General features: G+C 43.0%; 1 protein-coding gene across 2 annotated transcripts; it reads left to right on the top strand.

Moving 5' to 3' along the window:
* Positions 1 to 327: 327 nt before the first annotated feature.
* Positions 328 to 19,418, top strand: LOC146059439 (interferon-induced GTP-binding protein Mx3-like). Of its 2 annotated transcripts, none has more exons than XR_014470239.1 (3): positions 328 to 610; positions 14,181 to 14,390; positions 18,634 to 19,418. XR_014470239.1 is itself a non-coding variant. In XM_083171666.1 (3 exons), exons 1-3 carry the CDS (start codon positions 401 to 403, stop codon positions 18,886 to 18,888), a joined length of 492 nt encoding a protein of 163 aa, XP_083027792.1. In that variant the 5' UTR covers positions 334 to 400; the 3' UTR covers positions 18,889 to 19,418. The 2 variants fall into 2 exon arrangements, 1 of the variants encoding a protein (XP_083027792.1); XM_083171666.1 differs by having other exon boundaries at positions 334 to 427.
* Positions 19,419 to 20,065: the final 647 nt, after the last annotated feature.

The raw sequence follows: 20,065 nt of genomic DNA on the forward strand, positions 1-20,065 counted from the left end.
ACTAGTGCCCACTGGTGGGACGGCGGGAGAGTACCAAAAAAAATTGAACTATCTAGCAAAAGTAGGGACAGTTGGGAGATATGAGCATGGCTATGTATGAATAAATAGTTCATAAAGGTGTTACTTACATTGCAGTATCTATAATGGGGACAATGATTGCTCCATCCCCATGTCCTTTGGGATTCATTTCATGGATATGGCGTTCCTAAATTGATATGCATGCAGAGGGTGGAGGGATGCTGCGATGCTTCTGTCATTATCCCCACCTCATGCTGTCACTGGCTCCCGGTGGTTAGCCAATCAGGTCCCTGAGGAAGGGACTGAGCAGTGCTGCAAAGGGGGACAATGAATATTCCACTGTAGCAGATCAGCACGCACCCACTGATGATGGAATGTCAACATGTTAAAAAACGCTACAGTATTTCCGGTATACCTTCTGTTTTCTAATCTGTTTTAGATACTAACCCACAGGAGGTTAATGAATTTGCTAGGTTGCAACGTGGGATGGAACCCCCAGTGTTCATTAATTATAAGACATTTCAAGCAATCGTTAAAAAGAAAATTGGTAGCATGCAAGATCCTGCCATGGAAGTGCTGAAAGAAGTGACGGGTGAGGATGTTACTGCATATTATGTGATTTACATCTGCTGTATATGGTATAAGTAGCTATTGCTGCTAGAAAGCAGTGCATTACTACTGTGCATACATGTGGGGCTCTAGGACCCAGGGAAGCCTGTCCTTCACACTGATGTTCTGCTGCACTTCACCACTGATTACTTGCATGAAGCTGTTTCATACAAAAGGCGCCCATACACTAGACCGACTTGGGCCGATCTCACCCAATCCCTACGGATCAGGTGATCCTGGGAATACCTGTGACATTTAGCACCAAAAATTCCTGAAAAAGTCCCGTCGGTCATGGTCCCACCGATCAGTCACCGGTGTCTAACTAGCGTTACAGCTGACTATATTTACGCATCTAACTAAGCTGGGTCATTTGGATGGCACATCGATTCACGCACCACGCACAATTCACACACTGCTCACATTGATTCACACACCGTGCACATCAATTCACACACAGTGCACATCGATTCACACACTGCGCACATCAATTCACACACTGCAGCACATCGATTCACACACCGCGCACACCAATCAATTTACACACTGCACACTTCAATTCACACAACGCGGCACATCAATTCACACACCGTGCACATCAATTCACACAATGCGGCAAATAAATTCACACGCCGCGCACATCAATTTAAACACCGTGGCACATTAATTCACACACCGCGCACATCAATTCAAACACCACACACATTTCACACACTATGCACATCAATTCACACACCACAACCAATTCACATCCCACACACAATTCACAGACCACATACAATTCACACACCACGCACATCAATTCAAACACCACACACATTTCACACACTACGCACATCAATTCACACACCACAACCAATTCACACACCGCACATATCAATTCACATACCACGCACATCAGTTCAAACACCACACACAATTCACACACTGGGCACAATTCACACACCTCGCACATCAATTTACAAACCACGGACATCAATTCACACACTGCACACAATTCACACAATGCGCCCATCAATCAAATCACACACCGTGCACATCAATTCACACAGTGTGCACAATTCACAAACCGCGTACATCAATTCACACACAGTGCACATCAATTCCCAAACCACAAGATCAATTCACACACTGCGCACATCAATTCCCAAACCACAAGATCAATTCACACACTGCGCACATCAATCAAATCACACACTGCACATATCAATTCACACACCACGGCACATCAATTCACACACCATGCACATCAATTCACACACCGCGCACATCAATTCCCAAACCACAAGATCAATTCACACAATGCGCCCATCAATCAAATCACACACCGTGCACATCAATTCACACACTGCGCACAATTCACAAACCGCGTACATCAATTCACACACAGTGCACATCAATTCCCAAACCACAAGATCAATTCACACACTGCGCACATCAATTCCCAAACCACAAGATCAATTCACACACTGCGCACATCAATCAAATCACACACTGCACATATCAATTCACACACCACGGCACATCAATTCACACACCGCGCACATCAATTCACACACCGCGCACATCAATTCACACACCGCGCACATCAATTCACACACCGCGCACATCAATTCACACACAGTGCACATCAATTCCCAAACCACAAGATCAATTCACACACTGCGCACATCAATCAAATCACACACTGCACATATCAATTCACACACCACGGCACATCAATTCACACACCGCGCACATCAATTCACACACCGCGCACATCAATTCACACACCGCGCACATCAATTCACACACCGCGCACATCAATTCACACACCGCGCACATCAATTCTCACACCGCACACATCAATTCACACACTGTACACAATTCATACACTGCGCACATCGATTCACACACCACACGCTTCAATTCACACACCGCACACATCAATCAATTCACACACCGTAGCATATCAATTCACACACCACGGCACATTAATTCACACACCGCACACATCAATTCTCACATCGCGCACATCAATTCAAACACCACACATCAATTAACACACCAGGGCATATCAATTCTCACATCACGCACAATTCACACACCGCGCACATCAATTCAAGCATAGCGGCACATCACTCAGGGGGCAAGTTCATCGCTGGTCGCTGGCCATTTGCTGCTGTGTAAACAGGTCTGAATCAGGCCCAATGTATGAGTACACAGTACATTAATCTGGGCTGATGGTCTATAACATAAAAAGTGACACCCCAAAAATAAAGAAACTCATGTCAACCTTTTTCTGTCCCATTTTCATGTTTTCCTTGCGTCCACTTTTTTTGTGAAGTCGAACTTTTAGGGTCAACCTAAACGCTGTCAACATTTTTTACTGTTGATCAACCAACTAATTACAAACATGAACACCCCTATTCTACCTTGATTGCATCACATTCTTCCATAAATTATGTCAACCGTAAATTACCCCAATCGGAATATTCCTGTTCTGTTTGGTTTAATGAGAAACATTGTACATTTTTCAGACACTGTACAAAAAGCTTTCTGTGACATTGCAAATTCACACTTTGAGAACTTTGGTAATCTCTGCAGACTTACTAATGTAAGTAATGCTTTTCTTAATTGCTTTGTGTACAAATTGTTCAGTGATAGCAGCCATATGTCTAGGGATAGCTGCCATACTGTATATCTAGGGAGGGATAGCTGCCATATGTCTAGTTATAGCTACTGTATGTCTCATGATAGCTGATGTATGTCTAGGGATAGCTGCCATACTGTATATCTAGGGAGGGATAGCTGCTATATGTCTAGTTATAGCTACTGTATGTCTCATGATAGCTGATGTATGTCTAGGGATAGCTGATGTATGTCTAGGGATAGCTGACGTATGTTTAGGGATAGCTGCCGTATGTCTAGGGATAGCTGCTGTATGTCTAGGGATAGCTGCTGTATGTCTAGGGTAGGGTTAGCTGCTGTATGTCTAGAGATAGCTGCTGTATGTCTAGGGATAGCTGACGTATGTCTAGGGATAGCTGACTAATGTTTAGGGATAACTGATGTATGTCTAGGGATAGATGACTTATATCTGGGGATAGCTGACGTATTTCTAAGGATAGCTGACATATGTCTAGGGATAGCTACTGTATGTCTAGGGATAGCTGACGTATGTCTAGGGATAGCTGACGTATGTCTAGGGATAGCTGACGTATGTCTAGGGATAGCTGACTTATATCTGGGGATAGCTGTCTTATGTCTAGGGAAAGCTGACGTATGTCTAGGGATAGCTTACGTATGTTTAGGGATAGCTGACTTATGTCTAGGGATAGCTGACGTATGTCTAGGGATAGCTGACATATGTCTAGGGATAGCTGACGTATGTCTAGGGATAATTGATGTATGTCTAGGGATAGCTACTGTATGTCTAGGGATAGCTGACGTATGTCTAGGGATAGCTGACGTATGTCTAGGGATAGCTGATGTATGTCTAGGGATAGCTGACGTATGTCTAGGGATAGCTGACGTATGTCTAGGGATAGCTGATGTATGTCTAGGGATAGCTGACGTATGTTTAGGGATAGCTGCCGTATGTCTAGGGATAGCTGCCGTATGTCTAGGGATAGCTGCTGTATGTCTAGGGTAGGGTTAGCTGCTGTATGTCTAGAGATAGCTGCTGTATGTCTAGGGATAGCTGACGTATGTCTAGGGATAGCTGACTAATGTTTAGGGATAGCTGATGTATGTCTAGGGATAGCTGACTTATATCTGGGGATAGCTGACGTATTTCTAAGGATAGCTGACGTATGTCTAGGGATAGCTGATGTATGTCTAGGGATAGCTACTGTATGTCTAGGGATAGCTGACGTATGTCTAGGGATAGCTGACGTATGTCTGGGGATAGCTGTCTTATGTCTAGGGAAAGCTGACGTATGTCTAGGGATAGCTGACGTATGTCTAGGGATAGCTGACATATGTCTAGGGATAGCTGACGTATGTCTAGGGATAGCTAAGGTATGTCTAGGGATAGCTGACGTATGTCTAGGGATAATTGATGTATGTCTAGGGATAGCTACTGTTTGTCTAGGGCATGCATGTCCAAACTATGGCCCTCCAGCTGTTGTGAAACTATCAACTCCCATCATGCCTTGACACAGTTTTGCTATTAGGGAATGCTAAACCTATGACAAGGCATGCTGGGATGTGTAGTTTCTCAACAGCTGGAGGGACGCAGTTTGGACATGCCTGGTCTAGGGATAGCTGACGTATGTCTAGGGATAGCTGACGTATGTTCTAGGGATAGCTGACGTATGTCTAGGGATAGCTGACGTATGTCTAGGGATAGCTGACGTATGTCTAGGGATAGCTGACGTATGTCTAGGGATAGCTGACGTATGTCTAGGGATAGCTGATGTATGTCTAGGGATAGCTAACGTATGTCTAGGGATAGCTAACGTATGTCTAGGGATAGCTGACGTATGTCTAAGGATAGCTGACGTATGTCTAGGGATAGCTGACGTATGTCTAGGGATAGCTGACATATGTCTAGGGATAGCTGACATATGTCTAGGGATAGCTGACGTATGTCTAGGGATAGCTAAGGTATGTCTAGGGATAGCTGACATATGTCTAGGGATAACTGACGTATGTCTAGGGTTAGCTGATGTATGTCTAAGGATAGCTGACTTATATCTGGAGATAGTTGACATATGTCTAGTGATAGCTACTGTATGTCTAAGGATAGCTGAGGTATGTCTAGGAATAGCTGACATATGTCTAGGGATAGCTACTGTATGTCTAGGGATAGCTAACTAAAAATGGTTCTGTAAGATAATCTCTTGGCGCTAATATGGTTTGGAGAGTCGCCTATTCTAAGTAATGGGATATTTCCCTGGTATCCACAAAAGCTTAAGACAAAAAATGTTTTTTTTACTCAAAATCTGGCGCCCCTCCCACGGATGTGGTACAACAAAAGTGATATATACAGTATAGGAATTAGATTATACTCTCCTTTTGATTTGCATTGCTTCCACTGCTCCACTCTCCATACGTTCTTATTCTCTCAAGAGGATTTTTTTAGGTATTCACATATAATAGAAAAAATTAGAGAAGATAGACATCCAAATATGTGAAGCATGTCTTAATCCAAGATATTATGCAAAATAGGATGATATGGCGAGGGCGTACCGCAACTCACTATTTGTAAGTTGGAATACTCTTATCAAGGTATCGTTTCAAAGCAAGTCGTACCGTTACTCACGATTAAAAGTAATTTTCCAAACATATCATGGTTTCTTTTGTGTTTCTTTTTTTCATAACAATTTATTTAAGAATAAGTTCCAATAAAAATTACAAAGGACATATACTTGTATCAAACTTTCACAAGTTTCCAATAAAACACAAGGGCACTAGTCCAGTTGCTGGACTAGTGCCCTTGTATTTTATTGGAAACTTGTGATAGCAGACTGTAAGGGAAGAAGGTAAGTGGAAAAGTGGTAGTCCGCACGCTGTTTAGATCCGGATCCTTGCTGCGTGTGTAGACTTCACGGCTACACTACCTTCACCCTGAAAGTTTGATACAAGTATATGTCCTTTGTAAATTTTATTGGAACTTATTCTTAAATAAATTGTTATGAAAAAAAGAAACACAAAAGAAACCATGATATGTTTGGAAAATTACTTTTAATCGTGAGTAACGGTACGACTTGCTTTGAAACGATACCTTGATAAGAGTATTCCAACTTACAAATAGTGAGTTGCGGTACGCCCTCGCCATATCATCATATTTTGCATAATATCTTGGATTAAGACGTGCAGTAGGATATTTGGATGTCTATCTTCTCTCATTTTTTCTATTATATGTGAATACCTAAAAAAATCCTCTTGAGAGAAAAAGAACGTATGGAGAGTGGAGCAGTGGAAGGAATGCAATTCAAAAGGAGAGTATAATCTGATTCCTATACTGTATATATCACTTTTGTTGTACCACATCCGTGGGAGGGGCGCCAGATTTTGAGTAAAAAAACAAACAATTTTTTTATATGTCTTGGGATAGCTGACGTATGTCTAGGGTTAGCTGATGTATGTCTAAGGATAGCTGACGTATGTCTAAGGATAGCTGACGTATGTCTAAGGATAGCTGACTTATGTCTAGGGATAGCTACTGTATGTCTAGGGATAGCTACTGTATGTCTAGGGATAGCTACTGTATGTCTAGGGATAGCTACTGTATGTCTAGGGATAGCTACTGTATGTCTAGGGATAGCTACTGTATGTCTAGGGATAGCTGACGTATGTCTAGGGATAGGTAATGTATGTCTAGGGATAGCTGATGTATGTCTAAGGATAGCTGACTTATATCTGGGGATAGGTGACGTATGTCTAGGGATAGCTGACATATCTGTGGATAGCTGACGTATGTCTAGGGATAGCTGACGTATGTCTAGGGATAGCTGACGTATGTCTAGGGATAGCTGACGTATGTCTAGGGATAGATACTGTATGTCTAGGGATAGCTACTGTATGTCTAGGGATAGCTGACGTATGTCTAGGGATAGCTGACATATCTGGGGATAGCTGACTTATATCTGGGGATAGCTGATGTATCTCTAGAGATAGCTACTGTATGTCTAGGGATAGCTGACGTATGTCTAGGGATAGCTACTGTATGTCTAGGGATAGCTACTGTATGTCTAGGGATAGCTACTGTATGTCTAGGGATAGCTACTGTATGTCTAGGGATAGCTGACGTATGTCTAGGGATAGGTGATGTATGTCTAGGGATAGCTGACGTATGTCTAGGGATAGCTGACGTATGTCTAGGGATAGCTGACGTATGTCTAAGGATAGCTACTGTATATCTAGGAAACTGTATGTCTAGGGATAGCTGACGTATGTCTAGGGATAGCTGACGTATGTCTAGGGATAGCTGACGTATGTCTAGGGATAGCTACTGTATGTCTAGGGATAGCTAACTAAAAATGGTTCTGTAAGATAATCTCTTGGCGCTAATATGGTTTGGAGAGTCGCCTATTCTAAGTAATGGGATATTTCCCTGGTATCCACAAAAGCTTAAGACAAAAAAATGTTTTTTTTACTCAAAATCTGGTGCCCCTCACACGCATGTGGTACAACAAAAGTGATATATATAGTAGGGCGGAGTGAAAAAACTGAAATTGAGAAATTCAAAATCGGCTAGTGTGGAAAAGTTGTGACTTGACTTGAATAAGAAACGTGCAAAAGCTTTTTGATCTGAGTCAACATCTTCTGTTCTGGCAAGAGGCCTGAAGTTTCACTTTTTTGGTGAAAATGATGAAACCTATGAAGAAGCTCCGATCTAGTTAAAATTATGTCAGGATGTCTTAGAGTGGTTCATTAATATACTTTAGCATAGTAAAAGAGAGTACAAGCTTGTCCTAGTGCAAAGTGAATGACTTTGGTGGGAGAAAAAATCCCTAATAATTGACCCATTTTCATGGTCACAATTGTGAATATTGTGTGTTTTCTCCTGAACGTGTTTATAATAGAAGAAGCACAAATACACTAAATGGAATTTCGGTGACACTGTGTGAAATATAACACTGCATAATAGCCCTTAATCAGACCTGATCCCAGTACAAATTTGTTCTCAAAATGGGCAAAACAAATGCTGCATTGCAGGTGGGGCAGATGTAACGTGCTGAGAGAGTTAAATTTGGGTGGGGTGTGTTGAAACTGAAATCTAAATTACAGTGTAAAAATAATGCAGCCGGTATTTACCCTGCACAGAAACAAAATAACTCAACACAAATCTAAAGGTGGCCATACATCTACAGATCGATTGTCAGATTGGGCCGGTTGGAACAAACAGCTGGTAATATCTGAATGACAGTTTTTCAGCATTTCAAAGCAAATGGTCAACTGTCATTTGCTCTCATCTTTTACCAGGATTTTGTTCCAACCAGACAGATCGGACAATAAATCTGTAGATGTATGGCCACCTTAAATCTCTCTGCACATATTACATCTGCCCCACCTGCAGTCCAGCATTTTTTTGCCCATTTTGAGAACAAATTTGTACTGCGATCAGGTCTGATTAAGGGCCATTATGCAGTGTTATATTTCACACAGTGCCACTGAAATACATGAAATTGGATTTATGCTGCTCTCTTTGCAGTGCATATACAAAGATAGACAATCCTGTGTATATAAATAAGAAATAACTGTTGCAGTCTGTTATTGAAAAACAGTAACTGTTACAATAAGTATAACAAGTAAGTGTAAACTGTCTAATGTATCATTTTACATATCACTTCTGTTTATTGACAGAAAAACAGTGTTGCATCCCCTATACTGGGAACATGATTGGGCTGCATTACAGCATATAATTATGCCAAAGATAAGCCAATATATTAACTTTTAAATACGTTGAAGTGTATTATGATGTAATAAATTGTAAGCTTGCAGCAGGGCCCTCTAACCCCCAAGTCTGTCTGTTGTTACCCAGTTTGTTTTATCACTGTCTACTATTGTAAAGCGTAAAGTAATCTGCTGCGCTATATAAGACACTGTAAATAAATAAATAAACAAATACATCTAATGTTTAGGGGGAAAAAAACAAGAACATTGATTAAAAAAAATAACAGGTTAATCATTCTATGAGTGGTGTCCAGCAGTAGATATATGCCAATCACTGTGTTCATTTCTAGGCAGCAGGGCCGTCTTAACAGCAGTGTGGGCACCTGGGCAAAGCAATGCACTGGGGCCCTTACCCATTCTCCCCTCCTAGGGGTGGGGGGTGGTATCAGCAGCAGCTTTGATGTCCCACGGGTGGCAGGGGGTGCTCTATCTTCCATTCAACATGTAGGACCTGGAGCAGTAACTTCTGCTAATTACTCCTTTACTGCACAGGTGGTGGGAGGGTGAACACTAACGTGTGGAAGGGGGCACTGAGCTGTATGAAGGGTCCCTTGTAAATGACTTCCAGGGAGGTAGGGGGTGTTTTATACACAGGGGACGGTTGGATAATGGAGTGGGCTTAATATTCGTCATTTTCCGGTGGAAGGGCAGCTTGTTTGACTGCAGATATCGCCATTATCTGGAAATAGATTTCTTAGCCTAGTATAAAAACCTAGAGTCCCAACTTTCAGGAGGTGCTGGGGTCTTGGGGATCAGAGATCAGGAGCCAGAGCAATCCATTGACAAAAATATATAATTGTACACCAGACGTATGGAGCTGGAGCAGGGATCGGCTGCTGGAAGGCTGATATCTCTGGTTCTGGGCATGATAGAGACAAGCCGCTAGTGTCAGAGAGAACCTGAGAAATATGACTGGAAATTGTAATTAACAGGTCGGATGTGGACTGCTGCTTTGAAGTTGGATATCTGCAGTTCCCCAGGGCCGATTTTCAAAATTCTGGTATCCCTGGAAAAAGGGGATTCTCAGCTATCAATATAGAGCCCTTATACGCCTGGGGCCCCTGGGCAAGTGCCCATTAAGCCCATACAAAAAGACAGCCCTGCTAGGCAGGATTGATCAGCAATACTTATTACAGCATAATGCACTTTAATGTATTTAACTATTAATATATTGGCTTATCTTTGGCATAATTATATGCTGTAATGCAGGTGGGGCAGATGTAACATGTGCAGAGGGAGTTAATGTGGCCATACATCTACAGATTTATTGTCCGATCTGTCTGTTTGGAACAAAATACTGGTAATGGATGAGAGCACTTTGCTTTGAAATGCTGGAAAACTGCCAAAAACTGTCATTCAGATATTACCAGGTATTTGTTCCAACCAGCCAGATCTGACAATCGATCTGTAGATGTATGGCCACCTTTAGATTTGTGTTGAGTTATTTTGTTTCTGTGCAGGGTAAATACCTGCTGCATTATTTTTACACTGCAATTTAGATTTCAGTTTCAACACACCCCACCCAAATTTAACTCTCTCAGCACGTTACATCTGCCCCACCTGCAATGCAGCATTTGTTTTGCCCATTTTGAGAACAAATTTGTACTGCGATCAGGTCTGATTAAGGGCTATTATGCAGTGTTATATTTCACACAGTGTCAATGAAATTCCATTTAGAGTATTTGTGCTTCTTCTATTATAAACACGTTCAGGAGAAAACACACAATATTCACAATTGTGACCATGAAAATGGGTCAATTATTAGGGATTTTTTCTCCTGCCAGTCAGTCACTTTGCACTAGGACAAGCTCGTACTGTTTTTTACTATGCTAAAGTATATTAATGAACCACTCTAAGACATCCTGACATAATTATAACTAGATCGGAGCATCTTCATAGGTTTCGTCATTTTCACCTAAAAAGTGAAACTTTAGGCCTCTTGCCAGAACAGAAGATGTTGACTCAGATCAAAAAGCTTTTGCACGTTTCTTACTCAGGTCAAGTCACAACTTTCCCACACTAGCCGATATTGAATTTCTCAATTTCAGTTTTTTCACTCCGCCCTAATATATAGGAATCAGATTATATTCTCCTTTTGAATTGCATTCCTTCCATTGCTCCACTCTCCATACATTCTTATTCTCTCAAGAGAATTTTTTTAGGTATTCACATATAATAGAAAAAATGAGAGAAGATAGACATCCAAATATCCTACTGCACGTCTTCATCCAAGATCTTATGCAAAATATGATGATATGGCGAGGGCGTACCGCAACTCACTATTTGTAAGTTGGAATACTCTTATCAAGGTATCGTTTCAAAGCAAGTCCTACCGTTACTCACGATTAAAAGTAATTTTCCAAACACATCATGGTTTCTTTTGTGTTTCTTTTTTTCATAACAATTTATTTAAGAATAAGTTCCAATAAAATTTACAAAGGACATATACTTGTATCAAACTTTCAGGGTGAAGGTAGTGTAGCCGTGAAGTCTACACACGCAGCAAGGATCCGGATCTAAACAGCGTGCGGACTACCACTTTCCCACTTACCTTCTTCCCTTACAGTCTGCTATCACAAGTTTCCAATAAAAATTACAAAGGACATATCCTTGTATCAAACTATCACAAGTTTCCAATAAAACACAAGGGCACTAGTCCAGTTGCTAAATTGTTATGAAAAAAAGAAACACAAAAGAAACCATGATGTGTTTGGAAAATTACTTTTAATCGTGAGTAACGGTACGACTTGCTTTGAAACGATACCTTGATAAGAGTATTCCAACTTACAAATAGTGAGTTGCGGTACGCCCTCGCCATATCATCCTATTTTGCATAATATCTTGGATTAAGACGTGCAGTAGGATATTTGGATGTCTATCTTCTCTCATTTTTTCTATTATATGTGAATACCTAAAAAAGAAAAAGAGAAAAAGAACGTATGGAAAGTGGAGCAGTGGAAGGAATGCAATTCAAAAGGAGAGTATAATCTGATTCCTATACTGTATATATCACTTTTGTTGTACCACATCCGTGGGAGGGGCGCCAGATTTTGAGTAAAAAAACAAACAATTTTTTTATATGTCTTGGGATAGCTGATGTATGTCTAAGGATAGCTGACTTATGTCTAGGGATAGCTGACTTATGTCTGGGGATAGCTGACGTATCTCTAGATATAGCTACTGTATGTCTAGGGTTAGCTGATGTATGTCTAAGGATAGCTGACGTATGTCTAGGGATAGCTGACGTATCTCTAGAGATAGCTACTGTATGTCTAGGGATAGCTGACGTATGTCTAGGGATAGCTACTGTATGTCTAGGGATAGCTACTGTATGTCTAGGGATAGCTACTGTATGTCTAGGGATAGCTACTGTATGTCTAGGGATAGCTACTGTATGTCTAGGGATAGCTACTGTATGTCTAGGGATAGCTACTGTATGTCTAGGGATAGCTGACGTATGTCTAGGGATAGGTAATGTATGTCTAGGGTTAGCGGATGTATGTCTAAGGATAGCTGACTTATATCTGGGGATAGCTGACGTATGTCTAGGGATAGCTGACATATCTGTGGATAGCTGACGTATGTCTAGGGATAGCTGACGTATGTCTAGGGATAGCTGACGTATGTCTAGGGATAGCTGACGTATGTCTAATATAGCTGACGTATGTCTAGGGATAGCTACTGTATGTCTAGGGATAGCTGACGTATGTCTAGGGATAGTTGACATATCTGGGGATAGCTGACGTATCTCTAGAGATAGCTACTGTATGTCTAGGGATAGCTGACGTATGTCTAGGGATAGCTGACGTATGTCTAGGGATAGCTACTGTATGTCTAGGGATAGCTACTGTATGTCTAGGGATAGCTACTGTATGTCTAGGGATAGCTGACGTATGTCTAGGGATAGGTGATGTATGTCTAGGGTTAGCTGATGTATGTCTAGGGTTAGCTGACTTATATCTGGGGATAGCTGACGTATGTCTAGGGATAGCTGACATATCTGTGGATAGCTGACGTATGTCTAGGGATAGCTGACGTATGTCTAGGGATAGCTGACGTATGTCTAGGGATAGCTGACGTATGTCTAGGGATAGTTGACATATCTGGGGATAGCTGACTTATATCTGGGGATAGCTGACGTATCTCTAGAGATAGCTACTGTATGTCTAGGGATAGCTGACGTATGTCTAGGGATAGCTGACGTATGTCTAGGGATAGCTACTGTATGTCTAGGGATAGCTGATGTATGTCTAGGGATAGCTACTGTATGTCTAGGGATAGCTGACGTATGTCTAGGGATAGGTGATGTATGTCTAGGGTTAGCTGATGTATGTCTAAGGATAGCTGACTTATATCTGGGGATAGCTGACGTATGTCTAGGGATAGCTGACATATCTGGGGATAGCTGACGTATGTCTAGGGTAAGCTGATGTATGTCTAAGGATAGCTGACTTATATCTGGGGATAGCTGACGTATGTCTAGGGATAGAGGCCATTTGTCTGGCATGGTATCTCACTGTTTCACAGATAATGTCTAGGTCAACACTCTTTCATTAACAATATGGCCAAGTAAATCAAAAAGTTGACAAAATCAAAATGTCGACATGGCTAGGGTCGACATGGCTAAGGTCAAAAATAGATTTTTTGATGGTTTATTCCCCGGATGTGGTACTCTTATTGAGGTCCACATGATCATGTATCAACATATTTTTTAAGCAATCTCGCGAGACCACTTAGAAAATGCCCCTCCGTGGCTCCGTGTGCAGGGGCCACAGGGATGCATGGCCACACTCGTCGCTATCGGCGGTCGACTTATATCCGGCATGCAGAATAAATGTACAGTAGTTAAGCGCCGGCCAGGGCCAGTGTTCTCGCTGGAGAACACTGGCCCTGACAGATTACTCCGCACACATCGCTGACACATCGCTGTGTGCTTAGCTATCTTGCTGGGCGATCTGATCTACATTGCTCAGATCGCTCAGCAGGTGTAGTGTGTAGACCCCTTTAGGGTTGTTTTAGATAAGAGATCCTTATATGCCATTTTAACTCCAAGAGACATAAACCCTTTCAAACAGGTCGGTTCTGGGATCCATTTGCCAGGAAGCATCTAAGGATCTCATACTTTAGTTTTTATCTTGTTTTTTTTTTAACTTTTCTTTTTTGGATTTTAGAGAAACATTGTAAAGATCCTAAAAATCCAAGAAGAATCTGCGCTCAGTCTCATCAGGACTCAGTTCTTGCTGGAAGAGATGGTCTTCACTCAAGATAGAAGTTATATCGCGAGCATCAGTCAAAGATCCCTTCCTGCACCACAAATATACGGTACCCTTTTCCACAACCCAGGAAGCCAGTTGACCGATCTTCTATATCCATATTTAGTAGTAAGTTTTGAAGTTATTTTGAGAGGGAGGGGAATGGATAGATTGGGATATTCTTCATTTATAAACTGCTCTTCACAAATTAGACAACCAGATGTCAAGTCTTTCAGGATCATGGGCCAGGTATGGATTAGATATAGTGCTGTACATCATACAATTACCTATACTACTATACTACATGGATTATTCAGAAGCCAGTCGGTGCTGCTTTATGGTGGGGGGGGGGGGTGTAAGAAGCTCCAACATGGGAACAGCCAGCGTGTCATGGATGCATCCCCATGTAAATGTTGGCGTGACTGGGTGTCACATGACATCAGCCTCCTGTCCTGTCTTCAGCCGGCCACAAGCCCACAAATATAAGTCAATCTCCACTGACATATTTGGAGCCCAGGAGAATAATCATCTCTACAGCAGTGGGCACATGCGAGGGGATGTTTTCATAACACATACCCTCGCTTGGTTGCAAGAGGATACGGTGCCAGGGAAGCGCAACAACTGCTTGGTAAGCTTAGAGCTTTGCAGTCTACTGAGCTGATCAGAATGAGGGCCATAGTGTCACCTAAAGTTATTAGACTTTAGACTGCAGGAGGAAAGGTTAGGTCTAGGGGGAGTTTAAGTATTGGGGATGGTAAGGGTTAGGTTGCAGGATGAAAGGTTAGGGGTTAGGCTGCAGTTCAGGAGGGTTCAGCTGCTCATGGGAAGGTTAGATAGAATTGACCCTAACCAGTTTGATGCCCTAGGCAAGATTTTGCTTGGTTCCCCCTAGCCCCTGAGCTATTTCCACCTCTGAGCAGCACAGATATCAGCTGCAGCCAGCAACACCCATCATTCCACATCCATAGCAATCCACATCCATGTACCAGAAAGAGCACTGGTGTCCCAATCTTCCATATTTTAAATGGATGTTAAAAAGTTGGGTGATCTTGCTGTGAAGGGGTGTGATCATACAATGGTATCCCCGAATTAAATTATGCCACATAGTAGTGCTACCTTATTTACATTACATCAGTCTCATATTCACATTATACCATAGCGTATCACTCCTTATTCATTTTTCACTGCAGCATGTTGCTCCTTATTCAAGTTACACCACAGCACATTGCTCCTTATTCACAATACAGCACACCGCATTGATCCTTATTCATGATACAGCATGCCACAGCACCCCTTATACACAGAATTTCACATTGTTATGCTGTTCATTCTAGGGGTGAGCAGGTTCTGTGCTCAGAGAACAGGACCCACCTGAACTTCCTGTTCCGAGGTGGTATCTGAGTCCGGCTCAGAATTTCCCGTGCACTCTGATCCCACAACGAGTCAAAACGTCATCATCCTGCATTCAGATTTTTGTGGGTTTTTGGATTCTATATAAGGCCCTGCTGATCAGTGCCATCTTCACTCCGGCATTGGGGCGGTTTAGGGTGTTGTCTGCTCTATCAGTCCATGTGTGCCTTGTCTGCTGTACAAGTCATGGGGTGCTTCCCTGTCTGACATATCAGTCCAGGGGTGCTGCCCTGTCTGTCGTATAAATCCAGGGGTGTTGCCCTATCTGTCATATCAGTCCAGAGGTGCTTCCCTGTCTGCCGTATTAATCCGGGGGTGCTGCAACGTATAGTCTCAACAACGTATAGATGTAGTCCATTTCATCTTTTCAGGGGCTGGTGATTCTATCGTCAACCCCCGCCAGGGGTGCGCGTGCATGAGACGCTAACACGGCCTGTGGCTATGGAGGTCCCCGCAGCCGCCCCACCACCACCGACGGCTCTCATTGCCGCCCTGACCCCCTCTATCCCTGCCCGTATCCCTAAAGTGGAAACAGGCAGGGTCCCACTGCCCAGCCAACGAGAGACTAGGACGTGCATGCACATGAGAAGCAAGCGTGTCCCAGTCTGATGGGAGTCCCTCTCTGCCGGTTCTTGCCAGCGGGGACGTTCTGGCAAGAGCTGAGCAAAGATGAGAGGGGCTCCGTCTGTACATAAAATTAAGGCAGCATATTTGAAATTGACGCAAATTACATTTAATACACGAAATACATAATTACAATTTCATATTAATATACCGGCCGGCAAAAAATAAATAAATTAATAAACAAAATATTTTATATAATAAACTGAGGCTTTTACATATAATACATCAAAATTGCCTTCTTAAATTCTTAATATAGTGCAGCAAATGAATGCAAGCAAACAATGGCAACTGGTGGTGCCTGGAGTTGTAGCAACCCCAGCCACCCCTGTTCTAGAGGGAAGAAATAGTATATGTGCAGTATAGTCTGGATGCCACCACATTTAGGCTGGGTACACACTAGAGCGATCTTGGACCGGTATGTCTTTTCTTGCCAAATTGGAATGACATATTATCAACCTTGCTGCCCGGCCAACCAGACAATACCGTATGCAGCGGTGTGCAGTGTAATAAAGGATTTAACAAGGAATGAGCTGACCAAAGTCACTAACGATCTACTATCGGCTAAATCCAAAGGCCTCTTCTCTATCCTCATCCAGCTTGATCTGTCGGCTGCCTTTGACACTGTTGACCACCCTCTCCTGCTCAACACCCTCCGCTCCTTTGGCATCACTGGCACGGTCTTCTCCTGGTTCAACTCATACCTCTCCGATCGCTCCTTCTCCGTCTCCACTCCGAGCTCCTCCTCTCCTACTACCCCACAGCCAGTCGGTGTTCTCCAAGGGTCAGTCCTTGGCCCTCTCCTCTTCTCCCTCTACACCAACTGTCTGTGCACCCTCATCAGCTCCTATGGTTTCCATTACCACCTTTATGCTGATGATACCCTAATCTATCTCTCCTCCCCCGACCTATCCCCATCACTCCTGTCCAAGGTCTCCGAATGCCTCACGGCCATCTCAGCCTGGATGACCCAATGCTTCCTGAAACTAAACATGGCTAAAACTGAACTTCTAATCTTCCATCCCCCGAACATCCCCTCTTCTCCCACTATCTCCATCAGCATAGGTGAAACCGAGATCACCTTCACCGACCAAACGCGCTGCCTCGGTGTCATCATTGACTCCTCCCTCTCTTTCACCCCCCACATTCGTGCTCTCTCACAGTCTTGCCGCTTTCACCTACGCAACATCTCACGCATCAGACCATTCCTGTCCACTGACGCGACCAAAATTCTCATTCACTCTCTTGGCATATCCCGCCTTGACTACTGCAACATCCTTCTCTCTGGGCTACCTCTCAGCCGCCTTGCACATCTCCAAACCATTCTTAACGCTGCTGCTAGGCTCATCTTCCTCTCCCGCCGCTCTACCTCCGCCTCCCCCCTTTGTCTATCTCTTCACTGGCTCCCCATTCCTTTCCGAGTTCTCTTTAAACTCCTCACCACCACCTACAAGGCTCTCACCTCCTCCACCGCTCCTTACCTCTCTTCACTGATCTCTATCCACACTCCCTCCCGTCCTCTTCGCTCCATCGCTGACCGCCGACTGACCTCTCACCTAATCACCTCCTCCCACTCCAGTGTCCAAAACTTCTCTCGCGCTGCCCCCCTGCAATGGAACAACCTCCCGCCACCCATCAGGCTTTCTGATTCCCTTACCTCCTTCAAGCGCTCCCTCAAAACCCACTTTTTTCGACTAGCCTATCCCTCCTCCTCCTCCTAACCTCTTTTGATCCTCCTATCCTGCCTCCATTCCCATCCGTTCCTACTTGTTCTATTGTTTTTCGTTCGTCCACCCACCTCCTTTTAGTCTGTTAACTCTTATGAGTAGGGTCTTCCTTCCTCACGTACTCACCCTACCTCTTTACCTCACCTGTGCTCCTGTCCTGTTCTTCCCTTCCTCTACTTCATCTTCAGTCTCCTCGACAATTTTGACACCTAATTTTTAACTGATGCTGATTTTAGTTCTACCAGCTATACCCTATTTATGCTGTATTTTTCAACACACCCTGTACGTTACCTTGTAACTTGTTTTTTGTTTGCTATGTACGGCGCTGCGGACACTTTGTGGCGCCTTATAAATAAACCTACTACTACTACTACTACTACTACACATCATCTCGGTACACATGGCTCCAGTGTGTACCCAGCCTTACTATGCAAGTCCCTGCAGTCAGTGGGACAGTGTCATGTACATCTGCTGGTTCCAGTAATGTACAGTATTTGGTTTATTGAAGAACGTACAGTAAGAGGTTTACAAAAATATTGTCCACCTGGTCCGTATTGCCCATTGTAAAATCCAACTAATGGTCATCAGTCACCGGAGTTGTGCTTGTCCCACAGGAAGCGGCCACCCGCCTCTCCAATCAGATCCCCAGGATCATCCAGTTTTACATTTTAAATCAAAATGCGGAACTGCTACAGAAGGAGATGGTGAAGATTCTGCAGGAGAGAGACCAGCACGACCAGCTTCTACAGGAGAATGAAGATCTCGGCAGCACCAGGAAATTCTTGAAGCAAAAGATTGAGCGGTTGTCTGATGCACATACCCGGCTGCACACATTTTTGGGCTCCACAGAGGATACCTATAGGGGATAGTCTGTGGGAAGGGAGGGTTAGGCACTTTGGGGTAAATTTACTAAGATGCCAGTTCTATTGAAGATGGGATGTTGCCAATAGCAACCATCCAATTATATCTATTATCTTCTAGAAGGTGCTAATTAAATAAAAGGTAGAATCTTATTGGTTGCTAAAGCAACAACCCAGATTCAGTAGAATTCCCATCTTAGTAAATTTTGGCCCTCAGTCTCTGAGGGCTCTTTTATGTTACATGAGAGTCTAGACTGGCACTATCCACCCCTCCTTTCCACATGCTCGTATACTTGCTGTGGGGGCCTGTCATCACAAATCCACGTCTTTATTCGGAAAAACGGCTGATACAGTAATTCGCAAAAGTTTGCATGCTGTTCCGTGGAATTTGCCTCTAAGAGTGAACTATTGGTGTGCAATTTTTACATGCAATAAATTCCATATAATTTTTTGCATGTAAAGAACTCCCGGGGATCTGGCCGCATCGGGATTCGAGTGGCAACGGAGAGCACTTGGCAGCATTTGCCGGGCAGCGGAGCAGGAAGCGGCTACTGAATTTGAAAAAATATTTTGAAAAGACTTGCCAGACGGTTCTTGACTGAGAGACTGGCAGCATCCTGTCAGTCATTTCAAAATATTTTTTTCAAATTCAGTAGCTGCTTCCTGCTCCGCCGCCCGTCAAATGCGGCTACCAGCTCCCCGCCGCCACTCAGTCCTCACTGCCCTTTAGACTGCATGGTACCTGTCATTATCTTCACAGTAGCTGACTCTGTAGAGATTATAGCCATCAGCTGAAATTGTCCACAGAAATGGACCTATCCAAAAATATAATGCCAGTTATATGCCTTGTATTACTTACAAGAAAAGTATAATTCTGCAATAGGTTCTGCCTGAGAATACGAGTGAGCTTCATACACCGCAGGAGCAAAGCCAATGTTTCTGTGTACAGTTGTTCAGAGCAAGTTTTTGTAAACTTTTTTTTTATTGAGGTATTATATAACATTACACAGAATGTATTTTCTGTACATGTATGATTATCCAATGACATTACATAAAATTAAATGTCTGTTACAATTGACAATATGACAATAAAATGTCATTTGTATTGTATGGTTTTTGATTCATGTATATATTATTTATCAGTATTGCAAGACCCAATAACACAGTTATTTGTGCATTCACATAC

Source organism: Crinia signifera, chromosome 2 (assembly GCF_055691185.1).
Source record: "Crinia signifera chromosome 2, ASM5569118v1, whole genome shotgun sequence".
Taxonomy (NCBI): domain Eukaryota; kingdom Metazoa; phylum Chordata; class Amphibia; order Anura; family Myobatrachidae; genus Crinia; species Crinia signifera.

Coding starts and splice junctions, on each gene's coding strand:
- LOC146059439 (XM_083171666.1), top strand. CDS start 401: ATGTTAAAAAACGCTACAGTATTTCCG. Junction 428..14,180: donor AAAACGCTACAGTATTTCCG/GTATACCTTCTG, acceptor TTTGGATTTTAG/AGAAACATTGTAAAGATCCT. Junction 14,391..18,633: donor TTCTATATCCATATTTAGTA/GTAAGTTTTGAA, acceptor CTTGTCCCACAG/GAAGCGGCCACCCGCCTCTC.